This window comes from Lethenteron reissneri, chromosome 36 (assembly GCF_015708825.2).
Source record: "Lethenteron reissneri isolate LAM-NWPU_2019-01 chromosome 36, ASM1570882v1, whole genome shotgun sequence".
Lineage (NCBI taxonomy): Eukaryota > Metazoa > Chordata > Hyperoartia > Petromyzontiformes > Petromyzontidae > Lethenteron > Lethenteron reissneri.
The window spans coordinates 4,301,696-4,318,875 of NC_083814.1; the positions used below are offsets into that span (position 1 = coordinate 4,301,696).

The 17,180-nt window shown below is 46.2% G+C and overlaps 1 protein-coding gene across 1 annotated transcript in view; it reads left to right on the plus strand.

The window, feature by feature from the left end:
• LOC133351261 (mucin-2-like) overlaps positions 1-17,180 on the plus strand; it is a 39,700-nt gene that overhangs the window by 18,055 nt on the left and 4,465 nt on the right. The window contains exons 6-8 of the mRNA XM_061566365.1: positions 3,140-3,205; positions 12,909-15,943; positions 16,740-16,747. Coding sequence (XP_061422349.1) covers positions 3,140-3,205; positions 12,909-15,943; positions 16,740-16,747 — 3,109 coding nt within the window. The remainder of the gene's footprint in view (positions 1-3,139; positions 3,206-12,908; positions 15,944-16,739; positions 16,748-17,180) is intronic.

The following is a 17,180-nucleotide window of genomic DNA, read 5'->3' on the forward strand; positions in this document are numbered from 1 at the left end:
AAACACGTACGCCAAGCTCTTAAGGCTAATGGTTACTCCGACTACACAATCTGCAAAGCCATCACTCCAACCATCAAGAAGGATCCTGTTGAGGAGCCTTTCAAAACCATCACCTTACCCTACATTGCTGGGGTCACAAAAAAGATCTCCAAAATCCTGATAAAACAAGATCCAGGTCCGATTCAACACAGTACATAAAATCCGTGATCTGGTCCCGTCTGTAAAATATGTGGTTCCAGACATACAGTACCCTGGCGTCTACAAACTAAGTTGCCTCTGTGGTAGCAGTTACATTGGAGAAACCAAACGACATGTCTCGGACCGCATCCGTGAACATAAAGCAGACTTGAAATACGGTAGGACAAACACCTCAGCCGTGGCAGATCACTGTTACAATTCAGTGGGCTCACATGATATTGACTTCTCCAAGACAGATGTTCTCTGCAAGCCATCTGGCTACCATGAGAGATTTGTTCATGAGGCGATCCACATATACAAACACAGAGACAATTTCAACCGAGAAGATGGATTCTGGCTCAGCAATCATTGGAAGGACGTAATAAACCATTTCGGATCTTAACTGATTGTGTTCACGTTTACGGTGACTTTCAGACTGCGTTACACTCACTGGCATTGACTATATATCTTGTATTCTCCGCAGGGAATGGATTCTTTGCTCCGCTGCAAGTCTCCCTCACTACTCTCCCATTCACATATTTCGTTGCTTCCTCTTAGTATCTTTCAGACGACGGTCAATGGTACAGTGTATAGTGGATTGTATAATAATAAATAGTATAAAATTGTAATGCTTAATACAATGTACAAAGTAATATATAGTATCGTAATTGTATAGTGAATATACAGCAGTGTGATATACATTAGGGTGGGTAGAATAATACATAGTGTTATATTAAAATGTGGTGTATAGCAATACAGTATATAATTTAATGTTGGGTGTGTCTATGGCAGTATATAGTACGGTGTAGACTCGTGTGATGTAAGAGAATAAAGTTTAGCTGGAAGCATATTATATTTTTTGCGACTTAGAATTGTAATGTATTACTTACTGTTAGTAGCTCAGCTTATTGGAGAGTATATTTAGTATGCTGATGATACTATGTAGTTTATACTTTAGTTGTTTACGTGGTGGTTTAGTTACTGCAGCTGCATACTATTTACATTCCTTCCCTTTATTAATGTTACCCCTATCCCCTCCCTTTGATGCTGCTAATCCTGCATAATGCACGGGCATAATGACTTTAAAACCCTCGCCAAACCTCCTACGCATTTCACAAGTAGTACTAATCGCATATCTGCATTTCCCATAAATATACTAAATTCCTCTTGATATGCAAATTATTTTCTCAAGGCGCTCTTCGCCCCTCCATCCCAGCTTAAATAGTCGCTCCAAGCCTGGGGCGTGTCATTCAGACTCTGTTTTCTCGACAGACCTGTTTTCCACCTGAGGACGGCTGCTTGCGTTGTGACCGAAACGTCGTGAGAATTATTTATGTTTTATTTTTATTATTTTATAATTTCCATTCTACGTGACTTTACCGAAAGAACCAAGAAGATATATTTAAGGTCTATTTTATTTTACCAGGTAAGGCCCACGAGAGCTATACAGCTGTTTTTCAGAAGCGACCTGGCCACAAATGAGAGGCCAATTAAGTGGTTTATTACGTGGAAATTTATAGCAGTCAAATACTCGAAGGACATGTTTCTAAATGTGGAGTGAAAACCCCGCACGATAATGGGGAGAAAACGCAAACTCCATATATACAGGCGTGAGGGTCAGCATCAAACCCACAACCTCCTGCATACAAGAGATGTTAACTGTTAAGAGCAGCATCACTATAACCCTGAACGCCGATTAACAAATCACCCGGACTTGGAACGCACGCCTTTCATTGGTCAGAGGCTCCCCAACATCCACTGTAATTGGACAATATGTTCCCCGAATAGCTGCGCACAACCATCCGTGATTTAAGAGGGGGGGTAAAATGTGGGAGTATTAATTATAAAAATTAAGTAAAATAACACGAATAGGACCAGGATCGGCAGGACCTGGACCAGTTTTTTTTTTATGAAACATTTAATTGTTACGCAAAACAAGTCTGGGTAGAAAATTTTGGCTTGTTAGGCTTCGTAAATCCGAATATATTAAGCATCAAAGATTTGAAAGAATATAAACAGACGAGGCAAATCCAATAAAAGTGTGTAAAAAAACATGTTTAATGTAAATACATAAGTTTGATGAAACAAAGTAGTTGTACTTACGTGCCCGTGCTTAATTTGAGTTTCGATGATTTACCTTCTAAAAAAATTGGCCATATCTTGCACCCCCAGAAAGGGCATCTCACACCCCAACGGGGTGCGTGAACCCCGGGATAAGAGCCACTGGTCTAAGTAAAGCAAGAAAGAGAGAACTGCAGTTGAGTTTCACTGGTTTAAACAAGCCAGATTTATAACCAATGCAATATAAGGCAAGCGTCACATTTGCGAGAAACGTTTCTGAGGGTTACGACTAGATTTTAATCAATGTCCATTCATCAATACTAAACGCATATATATAAAAAATTTCCATATTAATTCATGCTGCACCACGGTTTTAAGTTGCAGTGAAAGGGGGTCCACACGAGTGGGCCTGGTAAGGGAACTTTATTGTTCCAACAGAACTAATAGGAACACCTGTAGGGCACGAACATGGTTGTGACGACCAGCCTTTCCTTCCCTCGAGACCTCCGGGTTTGACTTCCACCCTCTTATGCAGGATAACCTCTTTCCAATTCCTCCAATCCCCTATCCCCCTTTTTGCACTTTCATTGCAAACACCCTTCGTTAATTATTTCTATGGGAGTGGTCCATTGTCCTTACTGTGTCCCCTGATGCACTCTACTGATCTGTTTTTACATGTTAATATTTTCCTTGGGGAGCACCTGCATTCCATGTATATACATCAGCTCTGCAACTGACACGGAAACGTTTTCCACTTCGTGAACCAGGTCACCATTGCAAATAAGTCTTCTTGCGTAAATTGACTCTCCAATCATGAAATAATGAAAAGAGGGAAGGTGTTTGTAGCCATTGCATATTTAATATGAATCGACTTGTTGATGTTTAAACTGTCTTTTCACAGCCTCGACTGAACAAACTACAACAGACACCACCACTACAGAATTGACAACTACCACTCCGCAGGCAACCACAACAAAGGAAGGTGCCACCCTATCAACTTCAACAGAACAATCCACCACAACTTCACCTATAATAGCCACTTCAGAATTGACAACTACCACTCCGCAGGCAACTACAACTAAGGAAGTCACCACCCTATCGACATCAACAGAACAATCCACCACAACTGCACCTACAACAGCCACTTCAGAATTGACAACTATCACTCCGCAGGCAACCACAACAAAGGAAGGCACCACCCTATCGACTTCAACAGAACAATCCACCACAACTGCACCTACAACAGCCACTTCAGAATTGACAACTACCACTCCGCAGACAACCACAACAACGGAAGTCACCACCCTATCGACGTCAACAGAACAATCCACCACAACTGCCACTACAGAATTGACAACTACCACTCCGCAGGCAACCACAACAAAGGAAGTCACCACCCTATCGACATCAACAGAACAATCCACCACAACTGCACAAATAACACAGACAGCCACTACAGAATTGACAACTACCACTCCGCAGGCAACCACAATAAAGGAAGTCACCACCCTATCAACTTCAACAGAACAATCCACCACAACTGCGCCTACAACACAGACAGCCACTACAGAATTGACAACTACCACGCCACAGGCAACCACGACAAAGGAAGTCACCACCCTTTTAACTTCAACAGAACAATCCACCACAACTGCACCTACAACACAGACAGCCACTACAGAATTGACAACTACCACTCCCCAGGCAACCACAACAAAGGAAGTCACCACCCGATCAACTTCAACAGAACAATCCACCACAACTGCACCTACAAAAGCCACTTCAGAATTGACAACTACCACTCCGCAGGCAACCACAACAAAGGAAGTCACCACCCTTTCAACTTCAACAGAACAATCCACCACAAGTGCACCTACAACACAGACAGCCACTACAGAATTGACAACTACCACTCCACAGGCAACCACAACAAAGGAAGTCACCACCCTTTTAACTTCAACAGAACAATCCACCACAACTGCACCTACAACACAGACAGCCACTACAGAATTTACAACTACCACTCCGCAGGCAACCACAACAAAGGAAGTCACCACCCGATCAACTTCAACAGAACAATCCACCACAACTGCACCTACAAAAGCCACTTCAGAATTGACAACTTCAACTCCGCAGGCAACCACAACAAAGGAAGTCACCACCCTATCGACTTCAGAACAATCCACCACAACTGCACCTATAACACAGACGGCCACTACAGAATTGACAACTATCATTCCGCAGGCAACTACAACAAAGGAAGTCACCACTCTATCGATTTCAACAGAACAGTCCACCACAACTGCACCTACAACACAGACAGCCACTACAGAATTGACAACTACCACTCCACAGGCAACCACAACAAAGGAAGTCACCACCCTATCGACTTCAACAGAACAATCCACCACAACTGTACCTACAACACAGAAAGCCACTACAGAATTGGCAACTACCACTCCGCAGGCAACAACAACAAAGGAAGTCACCACCCTATCGACTTCAACAGCACAATCCACCACAACTGCACCTACAACAGCCACTTCAGAATTGACATCTAACACTCCGCAGGCAACCACAACAAAGGAAGTCACCACCCTATCAATTTCAACGGCACAATCCACCACAACTGCACCTACAACAGCCACTACAGAATTGACAACTACCACTCCGCAGGCAACCACAACAAAGGAAGTCACCACCCTATCAACTTCAACAGCACAATCCACCACAACTGCACCTACAACAGCCACTTCAGAATTGACATCTACCACTCCGCAGGCAACCACAACAAAGGAAGTCACCACCCTAACGATTTCAACAGCACAATCCACCACAACTGCACTTACAACAGCCACTTCAGAATTGACAACTACCACTCCGCAGGCAACCACAACTAAGGAAGTCCCCACCCTATCGACTTCAACAGCACAATCCACCACAACTGCACCTACAACAGCCACTTCAGAATTTACAACTACAACACCACAGGCAACCACAACAAAGGAAATCACCACCCCATCAACTTCAATAGCACAATCCACCACAACTGCACTTACAACAGCCACTTCAGAATTGACTACTACTCCGCAGGCAACCATAACAAAGAAGGTCACCACCCTGTCAACTTCAACAGCACAATCCACCACAACTGCACCTACAACAGCCACTACAGAATTGACAACTACTACTCCGCAGGCAACCACAACAAAGGAAGTCACAACCCTATCGACTTCAACAGAACAATCCACCACAACTGCACCTATAACACAGACGGCCACTACAGAATTGACAACTACCATTCCGCAGGCAACCACAACAAAGGAAGTCACCACTCTATCGATTTCAACAGAACAGTCCACCACAACTGCACCTACAACACAGACAGCCACTACAGAATTGACAACTACCACTCCACAGGCAACCACAACAAAGGAAGTCACCACCCTATCGACTTCAACAGAACAATCCACCACAACTGTACCTACAACACAGAAAGCCACTCCAGAATTGGCAACTACCACTCCGCAGGCAACAACAACAAAGGAAGTCACCACCCTATCGACTTCAACAGCACAATCCACCACAACTGCACCTACAACAGCCACTTCAGAATTGACATCTAACACTCCGCAGGCAACCACAACAAAGGAAGTCACCACCCTATCAATTTCAACGGCACAATCCACCACAACTGCACCTACAACAGCCACTACAGAATTGACAACTACCACTCCGCAGGCAACCACAACAAAGGAAGTCACCACCCTATCAACTTCAACAGCACAATCCACCACAACTGCACCTACAACAGCCACTTCAGAATTGACATCTACCACTCCGCAGGCAACCACAACAAAGGAAGTCACCACCCTAACGATTTCAACAGCACAATCCACCACAACTGCACTTACAACAGCCACTTCAGAATTGACAACTACCACTCCGCAGGCAACCACAACTAAGGAAGTCACCACCCTATCGACTTCAACAGCACAATCCACCACAACTGCACCTACAACAGCCACTTCAGAATTTACAACTACAACACCACAGGCAACCACAACAAAGGAAATCACCACCCTATCAACTTCAACAGCACAATCCACCACAACTGCACCTACAACAGCCACTACAGAATTGACAACTACTACTCCGCAGGCAACCACAACAAAGGAAGTCACAACCCTGTCAATTTCAACGGCACAATCCACCACAACTGCACCTACAACAGCCACTACAGAATTGACAACTACCACTCCGCAGGCAACCACAACAAAGGAAGTCACCACCCTATCAACTTCAACAGCACAATCCACCACAACTGCACCTACAACAGCCACTTCAGAATTGACATCTACCACTCCGCAGGCAACCACAACAAAGGAAGTCACCACCCTAACGATTTCAACAGCACAATCCACCACAACTGCACTTACAACAGCCACTTCAGAATTGACATCTACCACTCCGCAGGCAACCACAACAAAGGAAGTCACCACCCTAACGATTTCAACAGCACAATCCACCACAACTGCACTTACAACAGCCACTTCAGAATTGACAACTACCACTCCGCAGGCAACTACAACAAAGGAAGTCACCACTCTATCGATTTCAACAGAACAGTCCACCACAACTGCACCTACAACACAGACAGCCACTACAGAATTGACAACTACCACTCCACAGGCAACCACAACAAAGGAAGTCACCACCCTATCGACTTCAACAGAACAATCCACCACAACTGTACCTACAACACAGAAAGCCACTACAGAATTGGCAACTACCACTCCGCAGGCAACAACAACAAAGGAAGTCACCACCCTATCGACTTCAACAGCACAATCCACCACAACTGCACCTACAACAGCCACTTCAGAATTGACATCTAACACTCCGCAGGCAACCACAACAAAGGAAGTCACCACCCTATCAATTTCAACGGCACAATCCACCACAACTGCACCTACAACAGCCACTACAGAATTGACAACTACCACTCCGCAGGCAACCACAACAAAGGAAGTCACCACCCTATCAACTTCAACAGCACAATCCACCACAACTGCACCTACAACAGCCACTTCAGAATTGACATCTACCACTCCGCAGGCAACCACAACAAAGGAAGTCACCACCCTAACGATTTCAACAGCACAATCCACCACAACTGCACTTACAACAGCCACTTCAGAATTGACAACTACCACTCCGCAGGCAACCACAACTAAGGAAGTCCCCACCCTATCGACTTCAACAGCACAATCCACCACAACTGCACCTACAACAGCCACTTCAGAATTTACAACTACAACACCACAGGCAACCACAACAAAGGAAATCACCACCCCATCAACTTCAATAGCACAATCCACCACAACTGCACTTACAACAGCCACTTCAGAATTGACTACTACTCCGCAGGCAACCATAACAAAGAAGGTCACCACCCTGTCAACTTCAACAGCACAATCCACCACAACTGCACCTACAACAGCCACTACAGAATTGACAACTACTACTCCGCAGGCAACCACAACAAAGGAAGTCACAACCCTATCGACTTCAACAGAACAATCCACCACAACTGCACCTATAACACAGACGGCCACTACAGAATTGACAACTACCATTCCGCAGGCAACCACAACAAAGGAAGTCACCACTCTATCGATTTCAACAGAACAGTCCACCACAACTGCACCTACAACACAGACAGCCACTACAGAATTGACAACTACCACTCCACAGGCAACCACAACAAAGGAAGTCACCACCCTATCGACTTCAACAGAACAATCCACCACAACTGTACCTACAACACAGAAAGCCACTACAGAATTGGCAACTACCACTCCGCAGGCAACAACAACAAAGGAAGTCACCACCCTATCGACTTCAACAGCACAATCCACCACAACTGCACCTACAACAGCCACTTCAGAATTGACATCTAACACTCCGCAGGCAACCACAACAAAGGAAGTCACCACCCTATCAATTTCAACGGCACAATCCACCACAACTGCACCTACAACAGCCACTACAGAATTGACAACTACCACTCCGCAGGCAACCACAACAAAGGAAGTCACCACCCTATCAACTTCAACAGCACAATCCACCACAACTGCACCTACAACAGCCACTTCAGAATTGACATCTACCACTCCGCAGGCAACCACAACAAAGGAAGTCACCACCCTAACGATTTCAACAGCACAATCCACCACAACTGCACTTACAACAGCCACTTCAGAATTGACAACTACCACTCCGCAGGCAACCACAACTAAGGAAGTCACCACCCTATCGACTTCAACAGCACAATCCACCACAACTGCACCTACAACAGCCACTTCAGAATTTACAACTACAACACCACAGGCAACCACAACAAAGGAAATCACCACCCTATCAACTTCAACAGCACAATCCACCACAACTGCACCTACAACAGCCACTACAGAATTGACAACTACTACTCCGCAGGCAACCACAACAAAGGAAGTCACAACCCTGTCAATTTCAACGGCACAATCCACCACAACTGCACCTACAACAGCCACTACAGAATTGACAACTACCACTCCGCAGGCAACCACAACAAAGGAAGTCACCACCCTATCAACTTCAACAGCACAATCCACCACAACTGCACCTACAACAGCCACTTCAGAATTGACATCTACCACTCCGCAGGCAACCACAACAAAGGAAGTCACCACCCTAACGATTTCAACAGCACAATCCACCACAACTGCACTTACAACAGCCACTTCAGAATTGACAACTACCACTCCGCAGGCAACCACAACTAAGGAAGTCACCACCCTATCGACTTCAACAGCACAATCCACCACAACTGCACCTACAACAGCCACTTCAGAATTTACAACTACAACACCACAGGCAACCACAACAAAGGAAATCACCACCCTATCAACTTCAACAGCACAATCCACCACAACTGCACCTACAACAGCCACTACAGAATTGACAACTACTACTCCGCAGGCAACCACAACAAAGGAAGTCACAACCCTGTCAACTTCAACAGCACAATCAACCACAACTGCACCTACAACAGCCACTTCAGAATTGACAACTACCACTCCGCAGGCAACCACAACAAATGAAGTCACCACCCTATCAACTTTAACAGCACAATCCACCACAACTGCAACTACAACAGCCACTTCAGAATTGACAACTACAACTCCGCAGGCAACCACAACAAAGGAAGTCACCACCCTATCAACTTCAACAGCACAATCCACCACAAATGCAACTACAACAGCCACTACAGAATTGACATCTACCACTCCGCAGGCAACCACAACAAAGGAAGTCACCACCCTATCGACTTCAACAGAACAATCCACCACAACTGGACCTACAACAGCCACTTCAGAATTGACAACTACCACTCTGCAGGCAACCACAACAAAAGAAGTCACCACCCTATCGACTTCAACAGCACAATCCACCAAAACTGCACCTACAACAGCCACTTCAGAATTGACAACTACCACTCTGCAGGCAACCACAACAAAGGAAGTCACCACCCTATCAACTTCAACAGCACAATCCACCACAACTGCACCTACAACAGCCACTTCAGAATTGACAACTACCACTCCGCAGGCAACCACAACAAAGGAAGTCACCCCCCTATCAGCTTCAACAGCACAATCCACCACAAATGCACCTACAACAACCACTACAGAATTGACATCTACCACTCCGCAGGCAACTACAACAAAGGAAGTCACCACCCTATCGACTTCAACAGCACAATCTACCACAACTGCACCTACAACAGCCACTTCAGATTTGACAACTACAACTCCACAGGCAACTACAACACAGGAAGTCACCACCCTATCGACTTCAACAGCACAATCCACCACAACTGCACCTACAACAGCCACTTCAGAATTGACAACTACGACTCTGCAGGCAACCACAACAAAGGAAGTCACCACCCTATCAGCTTCAACAGCACAATCCACAACTGCACCTACAACAGCCACTACAGAATTGACATCTACCACTCCTGCAGGCAACTACAACAAAGGAAGTCACCACCCTATCGACTTCAACAGCACAATCCACCACAACTGCACCTACAACAGCCGCTTCAGATTTGACAACTACAACTCCACAGGCAACTACAACACAGGAAGTCACCACCCTATCGACTTCAACAGCACAATCCACCACAACTGCACCTACAACAGCCACTTCAGAATTGACAACTACGACTCTGCAGGCAACCACAACAAAGGAAGTCACCACCCTATCAACTTCAACAGCACAATCCACCACAACTGCACCTACAACAGCCACTTCAGAATTGACAACTACCACTCCGCAGGCAACCACAACAAAGGAAGTCACCCGATCAACTTCAACAGCACAATTCACCACAACTGCACCTACAACAGCCACTTCAGAATTGACAACTACCACTCCACAGGCAACCACAACAAAGGAAGTCACCACCCTATCAACTTCAACAGCACAATCCACCTCAACTGCACCTACAACAGCCACTTCAGAATTGACTACTACTCCACAGGCAACCATAACAAAGGAAGTCACCACCCTGTCAACTTCAACAGCGCAATCCACCACAAATGCACCTACAACATCCACTACAGAATTGACAACTACTACTCCACAGGCAACCACAACAAAGGAAGTCACCACCCTTTCAACTTCAACAGCACAATCCACCACAACTGCACCTACAACAGCCACTATAGTATTGACATCTACCACTCCGCAGGCAACCACAACAAAGGAAGTCACCACCCTATCGACTTCAACAGCACAATCCACCACAACTGCACCTACAACAGCCACTACAGAACTGACAACTACCATATCGCAGGCAACCACAACAAAGGAAGTCACCACCCTTACAACTTCAACAGCACAATCCACCACAACTGCACCTACAACAGCCACTTCAGATTTGACAACTACAACTCCACAGGCAACTACAACACAGGAAGTCACCACGCTATCGACTTCAACAGCACAATCCACCACAACTGCACCTACAACAGCCACTTCAGAATTGACAACTACGACTCTGCAGGCAACCACAACAAAGGAAGTCACCACCCTATCAACTTCAACAGCACAATCCACCACAACTGCACCTACAACAGCCACTTCAGAATTGACTACTACTCCACAGGCAACCATAACAAAGGAAGTCACCACCCTGTCAACTTCAACAGCGCAATCCACCACAAATGCACCTACAACATCCACTACAGAATTGACAACTACTACTCCACAGGCAACCACAACAAAGGAAGTCACCACCCTTTCAACTTCAACAGCACAATCCACCACAACTGCACCTACAACAGCCACTATAGTATTGACATCTACCACTCCGCAGGCAACCACAACAAAGGAAGTCACCACCCTATCGACTTCAACAGCACAATCCACCACAACTGCACCTACAACAGCCACTACAGAACTGACAACTACCATATCGCAGGCAACCACAACAAAGGAAGTCACCACCCTTACAACTTCAACAGCACAATCCACCACAACTGCACCTACAACAGCCACTTCAGATTTGACAACTACAACTCCACAGGCAACTACAACACAGGAAGTCACCACGCTATCGACTTCAACAGCACAATCCACCACAACTGCACCTACAACAGCCACTTCAGAATTGACAACTACGACTCTGCAGGCAACCACAACAAAGGAAGTCACCACCCTATCAACTTCAACAGCACAATCCACCACAACTGCACCTACAACAGCCACTTCAGAATTGACAACTACCACTCCGCAGGCAACCACAACAAAGGAAGTCACCCGATCAACTTCAGCACAATTCACCACAACTGCACCTACAACAGCCACTTCAGAATTGACAACTACCACTCCACAGGCAACCACAACAAAGGAAGTCACCACCCTAACAACTTCAACAGCACAACCCACCACAACTGCACCTACAACAGCCACTTCAGAATTGACTACTACTCCACAGGCAACCATAACAAAGGAAGTCACCACCCTGTCAACTTCAACAGCGCAATCCACCACAAATGCACCTACAACATCCACTACAGAATTGACAACTACTACTCCACAGGCAACCACAACAAATGAAGTCACCACCCTGTCAACTTCAACAGCACAATCCACCACAACTGCACCTACAACAGCCACTTCAGAATTGACAACTACAACTCCACAGGCAACTACAACACAGGAAGTCACCACCCTATCGACTTCAACAGCACAATCCACCACAACTGCACCTACAACAGCCACTTCAGATTTGACAACTACGACTCTGCAGGCAAACACAACAAAGGAAGTCACCACCCTATCAACTTCAACAGCAAAATCCACCACAACTGCACCTACAACAGCCACTTCAGAATTGACAACTACCACTCCACAGGCAACCACAACAAAGGAAGTCACCACCCTATCAACTTCAACAGCACAATCCACCACAACTGCACCTACAACAGCCACTTCAGAATTGACTACTACTCCGCAGGCAACCATAACAAAGGAAGTCACCACCCTGTCAACTTCAACAGCGCAATCCACCACAAATGCACCTACAACATCCACTACAGAATTGACAACTACCACTCCACAGGCAACCACAACAAAGGAAGTCACCACCCTATCAACTTCAACAGCACAATCCACCACAACTGCACCTACAACAGCCACTTCAGAATTGACTACTACTCCGCAGGCAACCATAACAAAGGAAGTCACCACCCTGTCAACTTCAACAGCGCAATCCACCACAAATGCACCTACAACATCCACTACAGAATTGACAACTACTACTCCGCAGGCAACCACAACAAAGGAAGTCACCCTATCAACTTCAACAGCACAATCCACCACAACTGCACCTACAACAGCCACTTCAGAATTGACAACTACCACTCCGCAGGCAACCACAACAAAGGAAGTCACCACCCTATCGACTTCAACAGCACAATCCACCACAACTGCACCTACAACAGCCACTTCAGAATTGACAACTACCACTCCGCAGGCAACCACAACTAAGGAAGTTACCACCCTATCGACTTCAGCACAATCCACCACAACTGCACCTACAACAGCCACTTCAGAATTGACAACTACAACTCCACAGGCAACTACAACAGAGGAAGTCACCACCATATCGACTTCAACAGCACAATCCACCACAAATGCACCTACAACAGACACTTCAGATTTGACAACTACAACTCCACAGGCAACTACAACACAGGAAGTCACCACCCTATCGACTTCAACAGCACAATCCACCACAACTACACCTACAACAGCCACTTCAGAATTGACAACTACCACTCCGCAGGCAACCACAACAAAGGAAGTCACCACCCTATCAACTTCAACAGCACAATCCACCACAACTGCACCTACAACAGCCACTTCAGAATTGACAACTACCACTCCGCAGGCAACCACAACAAGAGAAGACACCACCCTATCGACTTCAACAGCACAATCCACCACAACTGGACCTACAACAGCCACTTCAGAATTGACAACTACCACTCTGCAGGCAACCACAACAAAGGAAGTCACCACTCTATCAACTTCAACAGCACAATCCACCACAACTGCATCTACAACAGCCACTTCAGAATTGACAACTACCACTCCGCAGGCAACCACAATAAAGGAAGTCACCCTATCAACTTCAACAGCACAATCCACCACAACTGAACCTACAACAGCCACTTCAGAATTGACAACTACCACTCCGCAGGCAACCACAACAAAGGAAGTCACCACCCTATCGACTTCAGCACAATCCACCACAACCGCACCTACAACAGCCACTTCAGAATTGACAACTACAACTCCACAGGCAACTACAACACAGGAAGTCACCACCATATCGACTTCAACAGCACAATCCACCACAAATGCACCTACAACAGACACTTCAGATTTGACAACTACAACTCCACAGGCAACTACAACACAGGAAGTCACCACCCTATCGACTTCAACAGCACAATCCACCACAACTACACCTACAACAGCCACTTCACAATTGACAACTACCACTCCGCAGGCAACCACAACAAAGGAAGTCACCACCCTATCAACTTCAACAGCACAATCCACCACAACTGCACCTACAACAGCCACTTCAGAATTGACAACTACCACTCCGCAGGCAACCACAACTAAGGAAGTCACCACCCTATCGACTTCAACAGCACAATCCACCACAACTGCACCTACAACAGCCACTTCAGAATTGACAACTACCACTCCGCAGGCAACCACAACTAAGGAAGTCACCACCCTATCGACTTCAACAGCACAATCCACCACAACTGCACCTACAACAGCCACTTCAGCATTGACATCTACAACTCCACAGGCAACTACAACAAAGGAAGTCACCACCCTATCGACTTCAACAGCACAATCCACCACAACTGCACCTACAACAGCCACTTCAGAATTGACAACTACCACTCCGCAGGCAACCACAACTAAGGAAGTCACCACCCTATCGACTTCAACAACACAATCCACCACAACTGCACCTACAACAGCCACTTCAGAATTGACAACTACCACTCCGCAGGAAACCACAACCAAGGAAGTCACCACCCTATCAACTTCAACAGCACAATCCACCACAACTGCACCTACAACAGCCACTTCAGAATTGACAACTACCACTCCGCAGGCAACCACAATAAAGGAAGTCACCCTATCAACTTTAACAGCACAATCCACCACAACTGCACCTACAACAGCCACTTCAGAATTGACAAATACCACTCCGCAGGCAACCACAACAAAGGAAGTCACCACCCTATCGACTTCAACAGCACAATCCACCACAACTGCACCTACAACAGCCACTTCAGAATTGACAACTACCACTCCGCAGGCAACCACAACTAAGGAAGTTACCACCCTATCGACTTCAGCACAATCCACCACAACTGCACCTACAACAGCCACTTCAGAATTGACAACTACAACTCCACAGGCAACTACAACACAGGAAGTCACCACCATATCGACTTCAACAGCACAATCCACCACAAATGCACCTACAACAGACACTTCAGATTTGACAACTACAACTCCACAGGCAACTACAACACAGGAAGTCACCACCCTATCGACTTCAACAGCACAATCCACCACAACTACACCTACAACAGCCACTTCAGAATTGACAACTACCACTCCGCAGGCAACCACAACAAAGGAAGTCACCACCCTATCAACTTCAACAGCACAATCCACCACAACTGCACCTACAACAGCCACTTCAGAATTGACAACTACCACTCCGCAGGCAACCACAACAAAAGAAGACACCACCCTATCGACTTCAACAGCACAATCCACCACAACTGGACCTACAACAGCCACTTCAGAATTGACAACTACCACTCTGCAGGCAACCACAACAAAGGAAGTCACCACTCTATCAACTTCAACAGCACAATCCACCACAACTGCATCTACAACAGCCACTTCAGAATTGACAACTACCACTCCGCAGGCAACCACAATAAAGGAAGTCACCCTATCAACTTCAACAGCACAATCCACCACAACTGAACCTACAACAGCCACTTCAGAATTGACAACTACCACTCCGCAGGCAACCACAACAAAGGAAGTCACCACCCTATCGACTTCAACAGCACAATCCACCACAACTGCACCTACAACAGCCACTTCAGAATTGACAACTACCACTCCGCAGGCAACCACAACTAAGGAAGTCACCACCCTATCGACTTCAGCACAATCCACCACAACTGCACCTACAACAGCCACTTCAGAATTGACAACTACAACTCCACAGGCAACTACAACACAGGAAGTCACCACCATATCGACTTCAACAGCACAATCCACCACAAATGCACCTACAACAGACACTTCAGATTTGACAACTACAACTCCACAGGCAACTACAACACAGGAAGTCACCACCCTATCGACTTCAACAGCACAATCCACCACAACTACACCTACAACAGCCACTTCACAATTGACAACTACCACTCCGCAGGCAACCACAACAAAGGAAGTCACCACCCTATCAACTTCAACAGCACAATCCACCACAACTGCACCTACAACAGCCACTTCAGAATTGACAACTACCACTCCGCAGGCAACCACAACTAAGGAAGTCACCACCCTATCGACTTCAACAGCACAATCCACCACAACTGCACCTACAACAGCCAATTCAGAATTGACAACTACCACTCCGCAGGCAACCACAACTAAGGAAGTCACCACCCTATCGACTTCAACAGCACAATCCACCACAACTGCACCTACAACAGCCACTTCAGAATTGACAACTACCACTCCGCAGGCAACCACAACTAAGGAAGTCACCACCCTATCGACTTCAACAGCACAATCCACCACAACTGCACCTACAACAGCCACTTCAGCATTGACATCTACAACTCCACAGGCAACTACAACAAAGGAAGTCACCACCCTATCGACTTCAACAGCACAATCCACCACAAGTGCACCTACAACAGCCACTTCAGAATTGACAACTACCACTCCGCAGGCAACCACAACTAAGGAAGTCACCACCCTATCGACTTCAACAACACAATCCACCACAACTGCACCTACAACAGCCACTTCAGAATTGACAACTACAACTCCACAGGCAACTACAACAAAGGAAGTCACCACCCCATCGACTTCAACAGCACAATCCACCACAACTGCACCTACAACAGCCACTTCAGAATTGACAACTACCACTCCGCAGGAAACCACAACCAAGGAAGTCACCACCCTATCAACTTCAACAGCACAATCCACCACAACTGCACCTACAACAGCCACTTCAGAATTGACAACTA